The sequence below is a fragment of the Pelophylax lessonae genome, assembly GCF_965119305.1.
Source record: "Pelophylax lessonae genome assembly, chromosome: 4".
NCBI lineage: Eukaryota > Metazoa > Chordata > Amphibia > Anura > Ranidae > Pelophylax > Pelophylax lessonae.
In genome coordinates this window covers 349,105,064-349,125,176 of record NC_138771.1, presented here as the reverse complement: position 1 = coordinate 349,125,176, position 20,113 = coordinate 349,105,064, and the positions used below count along the sequence as shown (strand labels likewise).

The following is a 20,113-nucleotide window of genomic DNA, read 5'->3' as shown; positions in this document are numbered from 1 at the left end:
TCCTCTTTGTATTCAGCCAGAAGTGAACTGAAGACCCTTTAGTGGTCTCATAATTAGAGCAAAGTACAGAATAATGAAAATGACATGTATGCAACTAATCAATCTTTTTTTTACTTTCTTATTTTTTTATTTTAAATGTTAATTAGCTCTAAATTCATCACATTATGACATGTTTCTTTGATCCTAGCCCATCCTATCTCATGCTTCCCTGCCTTAACATATTTTAAATCAGTAGTTTCCCTGTGTGAAATACTGTATCATTACCATTAATTCTCTCCGTGACTCACACAATAGGTTTTTCAGTTTCAAAATGCAGAGTAACTGTATTAACTTGACATACTGGCAATCTTGCTGTGAAATTGTAAGGTCATTGCTCCATATTTATACAATTTTCTAGTCTCTTTGACCAGATGTTTGTTTTCCTGAGTTCTAGCTACACTTGATTAATTCACTCTAACTCCTTTATCGTTTTCAACATATCTACAGACCAATGCACTGCATGAGTTAAGGTAGAACTAAAGGCAAAACCTTGCTGCTTTTTTATTATGTATTGAGTGAGGGAGGGTTATAACCCCTGCAAGGTTTTTTTTTTTTTATGCCATCTGTATCCCATCTGGGAAATTTCCCTTCACTTTCTGTCCTATAGCGAAAACCGGAAGTGAGAGAAAATCCTTCTAAAGAGGGGGAATCCCTGGTTGTCACCTAAGTCACCAAAAATAATGTCCCCATTGGAATATATCCCCACTATTCCTGTTCTGGGGACAACCCAAAATTTGAGATTTTTATTTTTTTACTTTCATCAATAAAGGTAAATAGGACTAATAGAGTGGGTAAATCTTCCTAACAGGGGCATAAACCACAATGAAAAATTAACAGGTGTTCTAATTGCTCCCCATGCTAACGAAAAACAAGTTTTGCCCTTTGTTATACTTTAAATGCTGATCTGGCTCAGGGAATCAGAAAAAGATGAAATACTTAACTCCTCTTAGTGCAAAAGGTCCCCCAAAGCCACTTGGCTTTGCTACCTGGTTGGTCACAGCTCTCTGACGCCAATACATACAATGTAGGGCCAGCAATTCTACAGGAGGATATTGAGGGCCTGCCCCCATTCCAATCAAACTTCAGAACCCTAAAAGTGACTGTAAAACCTCACCTTGTAAAACAATCCATTTAGTTTAAAATAGAATTGTAATGCAAAACATTTGTGTATAGATATTTAAAAAAAAAAAAAGAAGATAAATACCCTTTTTCCTTATTTTTATAAGTGATCATATTCTCTCTGTTCTCAGCTGCATAAGAGCTGATTTTCCCATTGAAAGGCTATGTAGAGGGGGTGTCAGGACAAGTCTGATCATTGAAGGAGTTACCCCCATAGCTAGAGAACTGACAAAGTTGTGTTCTCCTGCTTAGTCTGGTCTGTTTATAATAGCAGAGGTCCTGGCAGGAACACCAGGGATTTTACACAAAGGAAGTATTATAAAGAGAACAGGATACTTTTTAATACAGGTGCATGGTATAGCAGGCATATATCAATAATATAAAATGTTGGGTTAACATATTCTTGAAGTGTTGGGACCAGGACCCCACTGTATAGGATAAATTTACCAGCAGTTTAGAGTTGAGTAGACTGTAGTCTATTGGATCTTTAAGAAATCTGTATCCTGTAATAAATTTGGATAAAACAAAGCTTGTATCTGCACATCTGTATAGAAAATAGTAACCTTGAGTCTCTAAACCAGTGTTTCTTAACTCCAGTCCTCAGGGCACACTACCACGCCAGATTTTAAGTATTACCTTGGGGAGATGCAGACTAGAATACTGCAATCACTGAGCAGCAAATTATATCACCTGTGATGTATTTCAGTTTTCTTGCAAACCTGGTCTGTTAGTGTGCCCTGAGGACTGGAGTTGAGAAACACTGCTCTAAACCTCCAACGCTGCAGTTTTACGATGTTACTCCAATGCTCTTACAACTGGTTGTGGCTTTCCTCCATATAGAAAATGATCAGAAAGTTAATTTGTTTGTTAGAACTGATTTTTTTTTTTATCTTAAGGTTCTTGAGTGGGCAATACATTGCTCAAATATCTGGAAAGCAGGGGTGATCTTACATTAGGCGGGCCCATACTGGCCATAGGGCACCCTGGGCACTTGCTCGGTGGGCCAGGGCCTCCGGGCTGGATGTGGGGCCCAAAGCTGGCCTGTCCATTGAGCCTGCACAACTTACCCAGCCCCTTCATGTCCTCTGGAGCCTGAGGTCGCCCAGCCAGGCTGTCCCTGGAGCCTGTGGCTGCCCACTCAGCCTCTTCGCAGCTGCCCGTTTAGTTTCCTACATGTGGGGGGTGGAGATTAGAAGTCAGATGACTCGTGAGGACCGTGAAGTGGGAGGGGCTGGAGGAGACCCTTTCTTCTAACTTTGACATAGGTATTACTGCTGCCAGACACTATGGAGCTGGAGACACAGTGAGTACCACTGCCTGTGATTATAGTTGCCATTAAAAGTTGGCTGAGCAGAACTCCCCCCTCAGCACTGCCACTGACCCCCCCTCCTGCATTGCCACTTAACACCCCCCAGCTTTGCCACTAAACCCCCCCAGCACTGCCACTGACCCCCCCATCACTGCCACTGATCCCCCCCGGGCACTACCACTGATCCCATCCCCCCGCCAGCACTGCCACTCATCCCAACTACCCGACAGCACTGCTAATCATCCAAACTACCCCTCTGCACTGCCGCTTATCCCACCCTCCCCCCCTATCACTGCCACTCATTCCACCCTCCACCCACGTGGCCACTGATCCCATCCAATCCCCCAGCACTGCCACTGATCCCATCATCCCACACTGATCCCAACAACCCACCAGCACTGCCACTCATCCCCCCCTCCCGCACTGCCACTCATCCAACCCTCCCTTCACAATGCCATTGATCCCATCCAATCTCCCCCAGCCCTGCAACTCATTTCACCCCCCAGTACTACCACTGATAACACCTCCCCCCCTCCCAATGGGTGAGCAGTAATAATGTACAGTGACTGAAGCAGGCTAAATACTGTATAACTAAAAGACATGGAGAAACAGGTAGCTATCATTATTTATAATTTGGTTTAAAAAGAAGGCTGCTCAGTCTAAAATGACTGGGCCTATTTTTTGTCCCAGTCCGGGCCTAACTATAGGCTTATAAAAAGAGCTTAAAGTAGTGCTCATTGTTGAGGTGTAGCAATTTAAAGGCTCTGTAATGCCTGATATAGGCCTCAGGAGCTTTTTGTGTCGACCTGGTCTGTGAAAAACAGACAGTTGTCAGCATTAACATTGCTATGCTGCTAAAAGAAAAAAAAATGACAGCTGCTACTTCATCTGAAGTTCCCAACATGCCTCCACTGTAGAATTCTGCTTCACTAAGGTTGTACTGATTGAATAGTGGGCTGACCGCATGCAACAGTAGTAAAACCACCGGCAACCAAATCAATGGGAATACTTTTAAGAGACACATCACAATGTAAAAACTATTCAGCAGAACATGGAAATCTCTATATTTCCAAATGGTTTTAAAAGATTGTCCTGTTCACCTAAATCATCTTCAGTATTTTATAATCAAGCAGTAGTGCCCTACATCTTTCTCTTCTTTCTATATATCCAGGTCTACGTATTTCCTGAAAAGGCTAATTTTAAAGAAAAGGTCTACGCTATTTATATTCACCAGGTATGAGCCAAATAGTTTACCATTCACTATGTGTGCTGCCCTCTCTGAAGGAAACACTGTTAGATTGGTAAGGACACTGCATGATGCCCCATCATTGGTGTCTGTGGGAGAAAGAGTGCCCCATCATTGGGGTCTGTTGGAGGATTGGTACCCCATCATTGGTGTTTGTGGAAGGAATGGTGCCCCAAGGGCCAGATAAAAGCAAGCAAATGGCCACATCTGACCTTTGAGCCACAGTTTGGAGACTGTTGCTTTAGCACACAGCCTCAGATGTGCCTGTTTCCCAGTAATAGAGTGTTTAATGGAGGGTGTGTCCATTTCATCCACTCAAGTGTCAAATTACACTCAGCTCAGTGTTGTGCAGTGTGTGACATCAGATCCTTGCCCCTGCCTTTTGGAAGCTCAGAAATATGAATCATACCTGTGTATGTTGGAATGCTGTGGAGAGAGAAAGCCTCAGATTAGCTCCCATGTATTCTTGCTGGTCTTGTCACAAGACCTGTAATATCACTTTCAAATGATGCACGGAACCAGAATTTTGCAGTCATCTGGTAATTTTTCTGCACAATTCTGCCAATGACCACACTGTATCACCTGTGTTCTGGTTTAGGACCCTAAACATCCTGGATACCTACATACAGTATGTGACACCACTGGTACTTTCCCATCTGTCTGTTCTGGCTCAGGACCCTAAACATCCTGGATACCTACATACAGTATGTGACACCACCGGTACTTTCACATCTGCCCTCTCTGAAGGAAACACTGTTAGATTGGTAAGGACACTGCATTTTGTCCCATCATTGGTGTCTGTGGGAGAAATGGTGCCCCATCATTGGGGTCTGTTGGAGGAATGGTACCCCATCATTGATGTTCATGGAAGGAATGGTGCCCCAAGGGCCATATAAAGGCAAAGGGCCACATCTGACCTGTGGGCCACAGTTTGGAGACTGTTGCTTTAGCACAAAGCCTCAGATGTACCTGTTTCCCAGTGATATAGTGTTTAATGGAAGGTGTGTCCATTTTCTCCACTCAAATGTCAAATTACACTCAGCTCAGTGCCGTGCAGTGTGTGACATCAGATCCTTGCCCCCTGCCTTCTGAAATATGATCTTACCTGTGTACTTTGGAATGCTGTGGAGAGAGGAAGCTGCAGATCAGCTCCCATGCATTCTTGCTGGTCTTGTCACAAGACCTGCAATATCACTTTCAAATGATGCACGGAACCAGAATTGTGCAGTCATCTGGTAATTTTTCTACACAATTCTGCAAATGACCACACTGGGCAGCAGAAATTGTACCACACTGTATCACCTGTGTCCCGGCTCAAGACCCTAAACATCCTGGATACCTACATAAAGTATGTGACACCACTGATACTTTCCTACTGTCTGTTCTGGCTGAGAACCCTAAACATACTGGATACCTACATACAGTATGTGACACCACTGGTACTTTCCCATCTGTCTGTTCTGGCTCAGGATCCTTGATACCTACATACAGTATGTGACACCACTGGTACTTTCCCATGTGTCTATCCCAAAAGAAAACAAAGAAGGTGGGGTACAACCTTAATCTTTTTAAAACAGCACTTCTTTTTATACACAATAATGAAAAAAAATTATAGTGACTAAAAATGCATTCAGCCTCCTTTGGTTTTACATTTTGCTTTTTATGCAGAACTAATTATACAGTGGTATCTGTCATGTTAACAATTTTAGAAACAAAGCAGTATCGTCCTGTATTTTAGTAAGTTGCTCTAAACATGGGAAATGCCAGATGTGCATTGTAAAGATTAAAAGACTTACACAAGCTTTCTACCATTTTCACCTTATATCGCTGTAGCTGCAAATAATTCCTATTTATCTGCAAATACCAGGAAGAGCATATGGTGGGGCTCCACAATGGCAAAGCATTCTGTAACAAAGAATAGAAATCTCCAAGATTGGAAATTTAAATGTTCAAGATTAATATACTTTATTACTGTGCAATTTATATACCAGAATGCGATTTCCCAAGTAACTGATAAATATTAGGGGCTGGGGTGGACATCTCTTATAAAGATTAAAAATCATAGTCCCACATTAAGATAAAATTATTAAAAATTAACAGCGCTCCAAATTCAAGTTTGTGTACAAGTATACCCACATCTTTTTCAAAATTCTCATTTTCAAGCACTCCTATTTTAAAGCTGGACTCTAGACAGATTTAAAAGACTCCAATTAACCACTTTACCACTAGAGGATTTTGCTGTCTTACGTCTGGGCCACTTTTTGCGATTCTGCGCTGTGCAAATTTAACGGACAATTGCGCGGTCGTGCAACGCTGTACCCAAACAAAATTTATGTCCTTTTTTTCCCACAAACAGAGCTTTCTTTTGGTGGTATTTGATCACCTGTGCGATTTTTACTTTTTGCGCTATAAACAAAAAAAGAGCGTTTATTTTGAAAAAATAACAATATTTTTAACATTTTTTTATATTAAATTCCCCCCCCCCCCAAAAAAAAAATGTAAAAATCTAAATTTTTTTACATTTTTGGCCAATTTGTTTTCTGCTACAAATGTTTGGTAAAAAAAATCACAATAAGTGTATTTTGATTGGTTTGCGCAAAAGTTATTGCGTTTACTAACTAAGGGAAAGATTTCTGTAATTTTTGGTGTTTTTTTTTTTAACGAGTAATGGCGGCGATCTGCGATTTTTTTTTTGCGGGACTGCGACATTGCGGCTGACAGATCGGACCCTTGACTGACATTTTTGACACTTTTGGGGGTACCAGTGACATTACTGCAGTAATCAGTGCTATACATATGCACTGTTACTGTAAAAATGACACTGGCAGGGAAGGGGTTAATTTTATTGGAGAGGGAGGGGTTAATGTATGCCTGGTGCTTACTGACGTGTGGGGGGGGAGGTGACTGAGTGAGTCAGGGACAGATCAGATGTTCAGCTATGCTGAACACTGCGATCTGTCACTCCCTGTCACTTAGGAGATCCGCCCGCTCTGTTTACACAGGCGGGCGGATCTCCAAACTAGATTCCCCGATGATCGGGGTAGAGCAGCGGCGATCGCCGCCGCTCCTCCCCTGGCCCGACTCCCGCTGTGACTGAAAACAGCGGGAGCGCGCCTCCGGTGGCGCGCGAGCGCCGCCTACAGGGGGAGGAGTCTAGCGACGTAGTACTACGTCGCTAGACAATAACGAGCCACATTGCTGCAGTAGCAGCAATGTGAGCAGACGTTAAGTGGTTAATGCAACTATGTATTCCTAAAGGCTAAGTTCACCTTAGCCTTTTTTATTTACATTTTTTTTCTATTATTTTTACAGGGGGGTTGCTTAGTCTTAAGTACATGTGTAAAATGTAACATGTTGCAAAAGGCAGAATTAGCCCTTACATTTAGTTTTAACAATTTGTGTAAGTTTGAAATGATTTCAGCCCTTTCCAATACTCAGCACTCATACTGGGAAAGGGTACAGCATGGCTGGAAACCAATCGAGTGGGTTGTATGCAAATATATTGAAAAGGAAAATGCTAGTAGGAGGAAATAATGAAGTGAGCAGAAGGATGGCCTTACAAGTCTGATGCTTCTCATTCACTGACCAATCAGCCAGCTGCAGGTGGAAAGATTACACAAGTGCATTTTTTAAACTGTGATAGAAGGTTGTATTGTCCTCCTGGCTGTGTTTGTTGATATGCCAAAGACCAGGAAAAGCATATTTTAAATGTATATTTTCCACAGTTGTTTTTTTTTGGGAACGCTATTTTCTCACTATAGAACTATGTTTGTCTCAAGCATGTTTGATGCCATTTGCAGTTGACTGTCTTACTACCTCTGCAAAAGTTAACAAAGAAAAAAGAATTGGCAGACTTGATGGACTCTGTATATTTCTGCTGTCACTTTTCTATGTTTCTGTGTATATACAGTATCTTTTGTAAGATAAGGACAATAATGCACAACAAAGTACCACATCAACATTTTCAAACATGAATCAATAGACCAGTTCAAGTATGATACCATGTGGCAATATTAGTCCTTCAAATGGAACTCTAGGGAAAGATAAAAGATACTATTTGATGAATCTGTGAGTAGTTCTTGAGGTATTCTTCCTTAATACCCTTTAAACCCAAAATCAGCATAGGCTCAAATAATGAATAATGTTGTGTATTTACATAAATTAAAATAAAATCCATATATTCACCATGATCATTTTTAGAAAAAGCACATTTTTGAATGCTGTTATGTAGTTATTTTGATGTCAGTTGTAAAATTCAATGCACTTTCTCTTTGTGCAATGTCAAAGCAAAGGTTTTTGTGTCAATTCTATTGGGATCATGAGATCAACTGACAGTTTGTTGTTTATACTGATAACTTTTGCTTAAGAAAAATCAGATGGGGTTCTAGAGGGCACCTAGTCCTGTTAAGGGATCTACTCTATCCCGTGTAATGGGTATAGGGTTATAGGAATAGTTATCACATTTTAAAGCCCCTTTTAAATGTGGGAAAGAGCTAAAATGTCTATCCCTTTTTTTTTAAGTTCCTTCATTTCCAGCCCATATGGCACCAGGACAAGAAATAAAGTAGATCAGTTGTCACCAAGGCAAGAAGGCACAGGAGCAAAGAAAAAAAAAAATTGTGAGAAGTTATAACTTTTTCTCATTGCTCTAAAAATGTGTATTTGTGTTCCTGCTAGAGGGAGTTCGTCTAATTTTCTGACCCAAAAGAGGTGCTAAACTGTCACCGTCACAACATTTGGCCTATAGTTAGGATTTAAGTTTTGACTGTGGCGCAAAGAGCTATGACACACAACATAAATTCATTCTTAAAACAGATTTTAAAACCCACAATGTTTTTTTTTTTAATGGCTCCAGGATGTTTTAGCCATAATGTGCTAGCATGCTCGCACGTTATGGCAGACTTACTTGGCAAGTGATCCCATCCAGTGCTGCCCAGTTCTCCCATCAGTCACAGCACTGCCATGTTCTCCCCTTCTTCTTCCTTTGGGTTCTGACTGTTCAGTCACGTGGTTGGCCAGGCCATGATGACAAAGCTGTGCTGTAAATGTATGCCAAGCTGTGCATTTCCAAATGCTCAGAGGCAGGGGGGAGGGTTTTTGACACAAGAGACCAATAGGTTCTCTGTCATAAAAATCCTAACTTTTGAATATTTCTTGTTTAAAGTAGAACTATAGGCAAAACCTATTTTTCATTTTAGACAGAGTTAAGAGGGTTATACCCCCATCATTTTTTTCTTTTGTCATCTGTGTGCCATTGGCAAGATTTACCTTCACATTCTGTATTGTAGTCAAATTAGGAGAGTCTAATGGGGCCCTCCAGGTCACCAGTACTATTGTCCCCATTGGAAAATTTCCCCTCTTACTTTTCTGGGAAAGCAAAAGTTGGGATTTTCTTTTACATCCCTTTCAATGTTAACAGTAAACAGGGTAAATTGAGCGGGTAAATCTCTCTAGCGCAGAAGGCAATAAAAACCTAATAGGTGTTCCAATCCATCTCCGCTCTATCCAAAACTAAAAAAAGTTTTGCCTTTTAGTTATACTTCAGGGTTTTATATCACTTTAAGGTACTTGTATGGTTTACTTCGACGGCTGAAATAGAAACCCAACAAGCTATGCATAATGGTAGGCCATATTTTCAATACTGGATAATGTTTAATGTGAAATTTTCAAATATTTGCAATTAGCCAAGTATCCTGCTGCTTATTGTCTTCGAATAATACAACCGCCGTTACAAAAGGTGCTTCTGTAAATTATGTTTTTTGAATGAGCTATTGCTGGTTATAGGGTGTTCTCTGACCTCAAATAGACTAGCCAGCCTTTGCATCTCATTAAACCTGGCTTTGTGGCTCATCAATAGTTTTGTACATGGCATCCTGCTGAAAAGTACTATTTGCTGATTCTCACCTGTAGAAGTCATCAGTCCATTGCAGAACAAAGCACTGATGTGGTATGCTTGACTGCTTACCATGTCCATTTCTACTTGCTCACCTTCTACATAATATATAAGATTTCTGGCACGTTTCTAGCAAGGCTCTTATTATTTGGAAAAGATACAAAGAAACCACAGCAGTTGAGTTGCTTTATAGTAAAAAGTTCACTTTTCCTGTTTCCACCAAGCACATTATCAGTAATATGTATTGGTTGTACCTTATTATTTATATACAGATGGCAGCTCATTACTGCTATCTATAAACCACAGTAGAGCAATTTGCAGTGAACGGCAAAGTGCATTTGTATTAACTGGCTGATTTTCTATTGCTGCCAAAGGAGAACAAGAGTTGATATTAGAGAGAGAAAAATGCCAAAGACGTCTTCAATTAAGAGAAATGTGCATTTAGCATCATAATCAGCAAACTTTTAAATAAATGAAGTTTTGTTAAATAATACTCCAGGTGCCTTGTGCGCTGAGCGGGCCTAATGAAATCAGTGAAGCTCTGCTTTCAGACACACTAATACAGTTATTTTAACGATAATCTCTCTGGGCGATGCAAGCTTGAAGATGAATGCTAATGGATGGAAAAGACACAGGTTCACATTGGTGTGTGGTTATTTTCGTATTCTGCTTCTAATGGAGATGTGCATTTTTCTTTTTTTTTTTTTCAAGTTGATGAAACATTTATATCTGTTTGATAGGTAGAATGAGTGTTATGATGCAAATCTATAATATTAAATATTACAAACACGTTTTACTGATTTACCTTAGGGTTTGGCTTTTGCTTAGTTCTTATACAATCTATCTTTTTCATTCTAATAAAGGTAATAGCCTTATTTTTGCTGCTGCTATAAAATGTTCACTAAACACAAAAAGGGGGATTTATAAAATAATTGAGGAGTTCGTTTTAACAATTAACTGCTCATTTAGTCTTGGGGAGAGTAAGGCCCCTTTCACACATACGATCCGTTCAGATCCGCCTGTTAGTTTTTCAGGAGGATCTAAACAGATGCCCCATGCATCTCTATGGGGCAGCGGATGTCAGCGGAGACATGTCCGCTGACATCCGATCCGATCCTGTCCGTCAAATCCGGACGGATGGAAACCCTATTTTCCATCCATCTGGTGGGGCAGAACGGATGAGAACGGACAGGCAGTCTGTTCTCATCTGATTCCCCCATAGAGAACAGCGAGGATCTGACACCTCCGTCTCCGCACACAGAGCTGTCATCCACCTGCTCAGTGGAATCGGCGGATCGATCCCCCGCTGAGCAAAACGGCTCCGTCGCCGAAACGGAGCATGTGAAAGGGGCCTAAAAGCACTTTTATTTATCTGATCCTCAGCTCTCCCAGCAGATGTTGCTCCCACATGCTTTTGCAAAGTTTTGTCCCCCAGCATCCTCACATCCAATGCAGGACTATGGATCTTGATGACATCGGGACCTTAGACCTTTGACAGCTGGAGCATGGGGGAGAAGATGCTGTGGGGACCTGTCTAGTAGTACAGGGGAGTGGAGGATCCGGTAAAACTAGCCATAGACAAATCTTAGTTTAGATTCAAACCATGTATGGGCAGGCTAAACATATCCAAGTTGTCTGATCGATCAACTTGGTTGTAACCAGCCTGTCGGTTTTACATGTGATTACTGCTACCGGCTGTTATAGCCACTAGCAATAATCACTGTGTTCTCTCGCCCCCCCCCCCCCACCAGGAGAACACAATGGCTTCATTAACCACTTGCCGACTGCCTAATGACGATTTACGTCGGCAGTCAGCTCCTCACAGGCAAAGGGACGTAGTACTACGTCGCTAGCCTGTGAGGCTCTAGGGAGCGAGCGTGCGCCGCTGGATGTGCACTCCCGCTCGCTCACAGACCCCCCCACACGAGTGACCGTCGGACCCAATGTCCGCCGGCCACTCGCAATCATCGGTTACACCGGAAGAAAGGCAGGCGGCTAATGTAAACAAAGCCGCCTGTCTTTCTCCCCTGTGTAACAGCAGAGATCATACGGTCCTGCTATGTAGGACCGTAGATCTCTGCTGTTACATGAAAAGCCACAGCCAATCACAGTAAGAAGCACGCCCCTAGGGACACACTTAACACTTAACCCCTCCTGCTCCAATGAAGTTAACCCCTTCCCTGCCAGTGTCATTTTTACAGTAACAGTGCATATTTTTAGCACTGATTACTGTAATAATGTCACTGGTACCCCCAAAAGTGTCAAAAATGTCAGTCAAGGGTCCGATCTGTCCACCACAATGTCGCAGTCCCGCAAAAAAAAAAATTGCAGATCTCCGCCATTACTCGTAAAAGAAAAAAAAACAATAAAAATTACAAAAATCTTTCCCTTAGTAAACGCAATAACTTTTGCGCAAACCAATCAAAATACGCTTTTTGTGATTTTTTTTACCAAACATATGTAGCAGAAAACAAATTGGCCTAAAATGTTAAAAAATTTTGATTTCTACATTTTTTGGGGGGGTAATTTCATATAAAAAATGTGAAAAATATTGTTATTTTTGCAAAATTGTCGCTCTTTTTTTGTTTATAGCGCATGATCAAAAAATCACACAGGTGATCAAATACCACCAAAAGAAAGCTCTGTTTGTGGGAAAAAAAATTTCAGTACAGCGTCGCACGACTAGGCAATTGTCTGTTAAAATCACCCAGTGCCGAATAGCAAAATAGGCCCTGGTCAGGAAGCGGGGAAAATCTTCAGGGGCTTAAGTGGTTAAAGGGATTCCCCTATCAACACTGTCTGTGTTGATGGGGAAATTGAGCGATTTACCTTTCTGCAACCCTGTTGAGAAAAGAAAATCACTCCGGCTATGGCCAGCCAAGGAAAATGTACTTTTCAATGCCCCCCAGTCCTAAACGAACAATAAACCCTTGCAGTGCAGGCTTAGCCCCACAGAGAGGGAGAATTTTCAAGTTTCATGAACTTGGGCTTTAAAATACATCTAAGGAGTTGTTTCACCTATAAAAGACTTTGTATTCTTTCATACAGTCCTGCGATAAACACAATCCTTTCGCACAGCAGCTAGGTTTGTGACCTTATTTTTCTGTGCTGCAGTTAAGCAGTACAACTAGCTTACCTCCATGTAGCCCTTTGAGAATGGATGGTAAAGGAACAGCAGCACAGTGATAACCCATCCTTCTGTTCACTTCCTTGTTTCTCCTCCTATCTACATGTTCCTTGACAGCACTTGTGCTGGGCAGCACAACTGATTGGCTCCTATCACTGTGTCTCCCTTTCCCAATTGGAGTGCTGCTTTACTGGGAAACATTGGAGGCTGAGATTAAAGTGGCAATAAAAAAAAAAAAAAAAAACGCTAAGTTGGTAGAAGAGGAATGCCAAATGTATTCTTCCAGAAACCTTTCCCTTACCTGCTAGCAGTTTAAATTGTGTGTGTGTACACTGCAAGGTATGTGCCTTATGTCATATATCTTGTGCATACTTTATGGCAAGAGCCCACCCAGCAGACTTTAGTTCAGCTTTGAGACAGAATCAGGTAATTACACTAGCTGCACCTAAAAACCATAGAGTCATTTTTTTTATAACACCTAGTGGTGGTAATATGTGTGTTTTTTACCTGTAACCCCTTCCCAACCTTAATTTGTAGATCAACATTCTCAAGTAAATTTCTCAATGCTGAGAGAATTTTAATGTTTATAACAATTTAGAATTGTAGGCATACGCTTGTGGAAGTAGCTAGTTTTGAAACTGCACTATCAATGACAGCAACAGGTTTCATATAAGGATCATTAACCAATCACTGTGGTTCCCGATCATGTGATGTCCATGATAGTTTATCAGCCTGCTGTAACTGTACGTTTTTGGAGCCAGCTTCAAGCACGCTATACCTACAGATTTTTGTTTTCCCCCTAACAGAGTCTCTCAACGGTGGTACACCATTTTCATTAGAGTGACTAGTCTGTTGCTTTTCCATTTTGCTATGGAGCAGTACCCATCTTTCATTCATCTCACTATTACCTAGGTAACAGATATTGTCACACCAGTCAACACACCTACATTATTTGACCAAACACGCCCTTCCATTTGTTCCTTGCGGTGAAAGCCAGTTATAGGTGGGGGCAGTGGTCATTTGTTTGTTTGTGCTGTTGGAATACTTGTAAGGAGATGCACTGGACACCTTTGCTCCCATTGGGGTGGGCTCCTTGCGGGCTCACTTGCCCTCTGCCTATCCATTATAATGCATGTGCTTCTCCTATGAAGGCTCTAAAAAAAAAAGAGTTAGGACTGCAGATAATAATGGGGTGCCTTGTGCAGCCTCCGAAGCTTATGCATGTATTTGCAAATGTGTGCTAAGTAAACTCCTGTTTTTAACCCAAACTGTTAGACAGGTTAATTCAGTTAGTAGCAGGCTGGCTGAAGAGATGAGCTGTGAATTTTCTTTGGTTTTGTGTTAAGTCCAAGATTAGTATCTAATTACACAAATGCTCTTTTGGCTGACTAGGCACAAATTCCCACAGAAACCCAAAAATAGGTACACATTCTTGAATGGGATGTCCAACAATTTCATATAGGTGAGATGGCCAGGTGTCCACAAACTTTTCCATTTAATGTACTACTGATTTTTAATGGCAAATTAAGGTTAGACATGTTAGCGCTAACTTATTTTACAGGCCCCGAGACTCATTCTGATCATGGGTTCTCTTTCTAGTTAGTCACTGCCTTGGAATAATTATGCAAAACTGGAGTTAAAATTTTTAAAGCTGGCTCCATGTTTTTTTGTCTAGATCCATAACACAGTAGGTAGTGAAGCTTAGATCAGTCATTCTAAAATGGAAAAAACAAATATTCTTTTTACCTAAAATAACCTGTGCAAACTAGGATGTTTTATACAGAATAAAACTCTAGGTGCCCTTCCTATTGAAAGCTTAACTTTGCTGTAAAATACATTTTCAGCTTAAACAATTGATGGTGTGACACATGGGAGATGTGTCCTTGTGTAAATTGCAAGACTTTGTCAATCAATCACCATTTTATTTTTCTGTATAGTGCATGCCAAAATAGAAGTATTTGTCTTTTTTGCAGTGATATTTCTATGACGATTTGATGAAAGTTATGTTTTTTTTCTTTTCTGTATCTTTTAAAAGTTAAAGGCAATTTAGCCTTTCTTGCTTATTGCTTTGTGTTCTTTTGGTATACTGCACTCTCCCTAATGGACTCATCAAGCTGGCAAGATGTTGGCTTTATAATGATGATGCTGAGGGGATTGAGGATTTCATGCTGCTTGGGCTCTTGAAATGGTAAAAGTTACTTAAGATAAATAAGCTACCACCTAGAGACCTAATCATAAAGCTTTTCCTAGTACCCTTTCACACCTCTCTGATCTGTCAAATAGCCACTGTTTATATATTTTACTCAATACTTTTGTATACGTTTCTGCTTTTAAATTATTTAAAGTTGACATTTTTTTAACTTTTTAAAGCAATGAATATCTGATAAAATAAAAAAAATACTTTATATCTACCATCCATGTATTTGTATCTGGGCAAACATAATGTACATCCAAACAAAAAGCCACCAATTCTATGTGTATTTTTGTGGTACAATTAAGAACTGCAACTAATATATGTAATTACATCTTATAAGCATATATTGATTTTACATGTATTTAGGATACCATAATAGTGGAATAATAGCTTCATAATTAAAGGAAAGGTGTCATGGAATCTGTCATTGCTCACCCCTGCTTCTAAAAACACTAGTTGTTTGGCCAGGTCTATAACATGCACTATATTGTATGTTACAGACCGGAGACTGTGAGCCAGGCCTTCTTGTCCAACATTAGTGCCTGACCTCACAAATGATTTTCTGGAAGAATGGGCAAATATTCCCATAGACACACTCCTAAACCTTGTGGACAGTCTTCCCAGAAGATCTGAAGCTGTTATAGCTGCAAAGGGTGGGCTAACTCAATATTGAACCCCACAGACTAGGACTGGGATGCTAAGTCCATGTGCGGGTAAAGGCAGGTGTCTCAATACTTTTGACAATATAGTGTATTTTCCAACCTTGTTAGATGGGAAAGAGGGACACATTATAGGACAAGGTATATAAGCAAAGAACCCCTCCCTGCCATGCCTCCAGTAACAAGGACCATGAGGATTATTGCGGTAAATCCCTTATCCCTAATTTTTCTTCATTTTGGATTTTCAAAATAACGAATAGAACAATTTGTTATTTACCGACTGGATTGCACTGTTTTTAAAAATGCACTGCAACCAGATTGCATGGTACTGCGGTATAATGTGATCCGGTGCAGGCAAACGCACTGCATTTGCAATCTGCATTTTGGGTGTCGTTAGGAATCTATTGACACCAGCAGGAGATTGCACACGGAATGTATTTGGAAAAGGGTGTAGCCAGGCAAACAAAGATTTCAGAAATGGCAACCCAACGTTTGAGAATATTATCTACATGGAGTTTGCAAATGCTCACTGTGCTTGCATGGGTTTTCTCCAGGTTCTCCAGTTTCCTCTCACACTGCTGCTCATGCTGGGAACTGGCTCCTATCGAAACTGGTCTTAGTCTTTAAGGTCTTTGAGGGCAGGGATTGATGTGAATGTAGTACATAAAGCTCTACGAAATTGTCAATACTATGTATATACTGTATATATCTATAATAAATAGGAAAAAAAATAATTTTTGTGTTGACATCACAAAGTTATTCCAGGTCAAGAAGGAAAGCTGCTGTAACTAATACACACCTCTTTCTGTGACATATCTATGTTTTATAACCTAGGAATCTGGCCATTAACAAAGATGTAACAGTAGGTTTGGTTTATTTGATAAGAAAGGTAGATGAGGCAGAAACAAAGTGAAAATACACGAAAAGGGCAAGCATCTCAGAAACGAGCCAATACAAGTAGAAATCAATACTCTTCATGTATAAGTTTCTTGGAAATTCACAAGGCCAGTTTTACAGGGTGTCACTCAATAGTTTTTTCCTAAGGCAAGAATTAAATAACTTTCAATTTAGCCACTATTGATTTTTGGGAGCTGTATATAGAAGAAGTCTAAGAATGGGTCTATAAATGTCCCTGGCCTGAGTATTCACAGACTGGAAGGCTCCCACCTTTCTAAGGCGACATTTATTTACAAGTGCTGCTGCTTTTGTAAATTTCCTCACTGAGTTTTGCTGGCATAATAAAACCAGTCACAGAGATGTACGATGTATGGTCATATATGGATTCAAATTGCCTGTAAACAGAAACTTTTTGTGTTTACCTAAAGATACAATGGATCTATGCTTATTTTTTCACTTAAGTCACTTGATGTGTATGTTGGGCTTACCCACTCAATAATCCCGAACACCAATATACAGTTCACTTTTTTCTGTATGGCACCATTGAAAATTAAAATATTAATTCACCATGACTTATTTAGTATCAATGCTGCTATTGTTCTACCCATGTATTTATAAGTTTGCAACCAGTAAGACTAGGATCTTTTAAACACTGGCATCCATGCCGCTTGGGGGTATGGAAATTAAAGGATGAGGATATGGAAGTCGATCTCTAAAAAGTAAAAAAACATGACTGTACTCTTTTTTGAATGTGAAATCAAAATAGAGAACCTGAAATGATATGTCCGATAACCAACAAGTAACATACTTGCACAGCTTGTCCCTCCTTCAAAGAACTCTGTACAATTGTGCCTCATGAGCAAAGTTCCGTACTCACACTGATAAGTAATCCATGTGTCAGCACAAAGCCAAACTGAGTCTTTGCATTTTAGAGCAAGTTATTAAAGTGCAGAAATCCACTACATAAATCCGACGGTAGCACTGCAAATACTGTGCTCTGTCTTTCTTTGTGTTAAAACCTAGATTATTCATCAGTGCAAGTATGAGACTTGATTCAGGAGGCACGTGTGTAAAGAGGATTAGTTTGGAGGATGGACACGTCATGCAGGATAGTCCAGCACAGGAGCAGACTTTGCTGGCCAACAGGCTAGCATTGACAATCTCCCTCCAAAGGACTATGTGATAGCTTCCTTCCATACATATTTACATAGTGTGAGGAACCATAAACTATGGTGCATGGAACTTTTGTGCACAACGTAACCTAACTAGCAAGGTAGCTACTTATGTGATGGACACATATTGAGAAGGTCTATAATATATTCTCCAAAACAGGGAGGGGGAGGGGGGGGGGTTGTATGCTTTTTTCTTTTCTATCCTATCTACGTACTGTATGCATATACCATATATATGTTTTGAAGTTATTTTTCAAGGTTTATGAATAAAACCATTCTTTGTTTTATTTGAGAACCTGGCTAAGGTTTTGATACTCACAGTAACTGTATGCAACATAGTGTTATCCATTTAAAGGAATCTGAGGATTTGGAAGTCGCTTTGGTACATGTTTGGTTTTTATGCTAAGGGATAAAACTACTAATTCCCTTTTTTAATAGAGATGATACAATATTTTTCAGCAATTAAATGAGTACAATTTTAAAGCAAATATGATGCATGGCATTTTGCTAATTTTTTACATAAATAATATGTTTTACTTTATTTGCAGGAGGACCTACTAGATGGCCTTCAACTCATTGTGATTGCTGCTGTAAAAACCCAAAGGGAGACAAAGAGGGTGAAAGTGGAACATCGTGCAATGAACTTTCTACATCTAGCTGTGATAGTCAATCTGAAGCCAGCTCTCCTCAAGAAACAGTCATCTGTGGTCCAGTAACTCGCCAGCCCAATATACAGACTCTAGACCGACCAGCCAAGAAAGGACCAGTGCAGATTATCCAGCAGTCTGAAATCCGAAGGAAAAGTGACCTTTTAAGAACTTTAACAACTGGGTCGAGAGAGTCCAACACAAGTAAAAAAAAAGTTGTGAAGGAAAAGCTTTCTATTGAAGAAGAGCTAGAAAAATGTATTCAGGATTTCATGAAAATAAAAATACCAGAAAGGTTCCCTGAGAGGAAGTATTCATGGCAATCAGACCTTTTACGAAAATACCACCTATAGAAAGGGAAAAAATATTATAAATCAGTGGTATGTGAAGCCTATTGTTTATTTGGTAGATTGCCATGTCCACGTAAACTACTGCCTATATACATAGTCCACTTTACCCTGTTGCTGCTGGATGGACGTGATACAAAGTCCAATTCTGACCAATTCAAACCAGCCGCAAGGGCATTAAAGGCAAGTCTGCCTAAAACTAATCACTCAGTTTTGGCCTTACTCTGGTGGGTACGATCAAGCACCAACTAGAAAGAACTCCGTCCAAGATCACACATCTGTCTGATTTGGCTTTATTCCAGACATCAGGAGTCTGGTGACACAGCAAGGAGGAAGACCAAGCCAAGATCTGTGGGCTGGAGCAGAGAAAACAACTTGAGAATTTGACCCAGTTGTTGGGTGGTTTAACACACCACTTTCCATGCAAGACTGATTGCTTAGTTTTGGGTGGCATTACCTTTTAACGTTGATAGTTACAGGGTACTATTTTATTTCGCTGTGGAAGCACAAAGTTTTATTTTCTTTCCAAAATTTAACAAGATGGATTCTGTAAACACAAATAGCACAAACATAGTAGACATTGAACATTAACAGACAGATACTTTGAATTTTTTTAATTTATTTATGTCTTTTTTTATTTTTCTTTGTTTTCCTCGGTTTTCAAAAAGTGTGTGTTCGTTAAGAAAGTTTCTGGAAGAGTGTCACTTCAAAAATGCATGTTTCCTTATTGGGGAATGGAGGTCACATGAGTAAAAGAAACAAAGAAAAAAAGTAAAGTAAAACTATATCATGATGGTTTACATTTAGTGAATATATTAATGCATACATTATTGGTCTTGTTATATCCTTGTTACTCTGCACTTTCTTTCAAGTCAGACGGCTGCTTTGTGTGGTCATATAATCTGTGGCTGCTTCATTATCTCTATTTTTGTAGGACTCTGAGATGTGTGGATGGTGTTTACCACTAAGAAATCAAAGCCCTTCCCTTATTTTAGTCTACAAACATCCATCACCCATGTGGACTCCAAGTAGGGAAACATTCCCTGGTAAAATGAACACAGCAAATACTTTATGACTAATGTTTGCAAAGTACAGGGCTTTTGTGGTAACGAATAATGTGTAAATTCATTGATGTACAAGTGCATAATAAAGTCTTAAGTGCTCATTCACACAGTAAACATTGGCTTTGCCCTATTTAAGACATGTGTTGGTTTGTTAAAGGGAAACAAGCAATGGTTTAAGATATTCCTGTACACGTCATCTTTATCTGATTTGATTTCAAAGCTTGATGGATACTAAAGTCATAAGAACTTCAACTAGTCAAGTCATGTGGTCTCTATGATATACTCATGGTATGGTATACTCATCACAATTTATTATGTTAATTTATTCTATTAAAGTAAACTTGTATTTTGCACCTTTCAGGGCAAAGTAACATTTTTTTTTTTGTTTTATTTTTTATAT

The 20,113-nt window shown here is 39.9% G+C and overlaps 1 protein-coding gene across 2 annotated transcripts in view; it reads left to right on the top strand.

Moving 5' to 3' along the window:
- The window catches only part of KCTD16 (potassium channel tetramerization domain containing 16), a 438,309-nt gene extending 418,482 nt beyond the window's left edge, over positions 1-19,827 (top strand). For both annotated transcript variants that reach the window (XM_082254914.1, XM_082254915.1), the window contains one exon: positions 18,204-19,827. In XM_082254914.1, the coding sequence (XP_082111040.1) occupies positions 18,204-18,655 (452 nt within the window). In that variant the 3' untranslated portion in view covers positions 18,656-19,827. The remainder of the gene's footprint in view (positions 1-18,203) is intronic.
- The last annotated feature ends 286 nt before the right edge of the window (positions 19,828-20,113 follow it).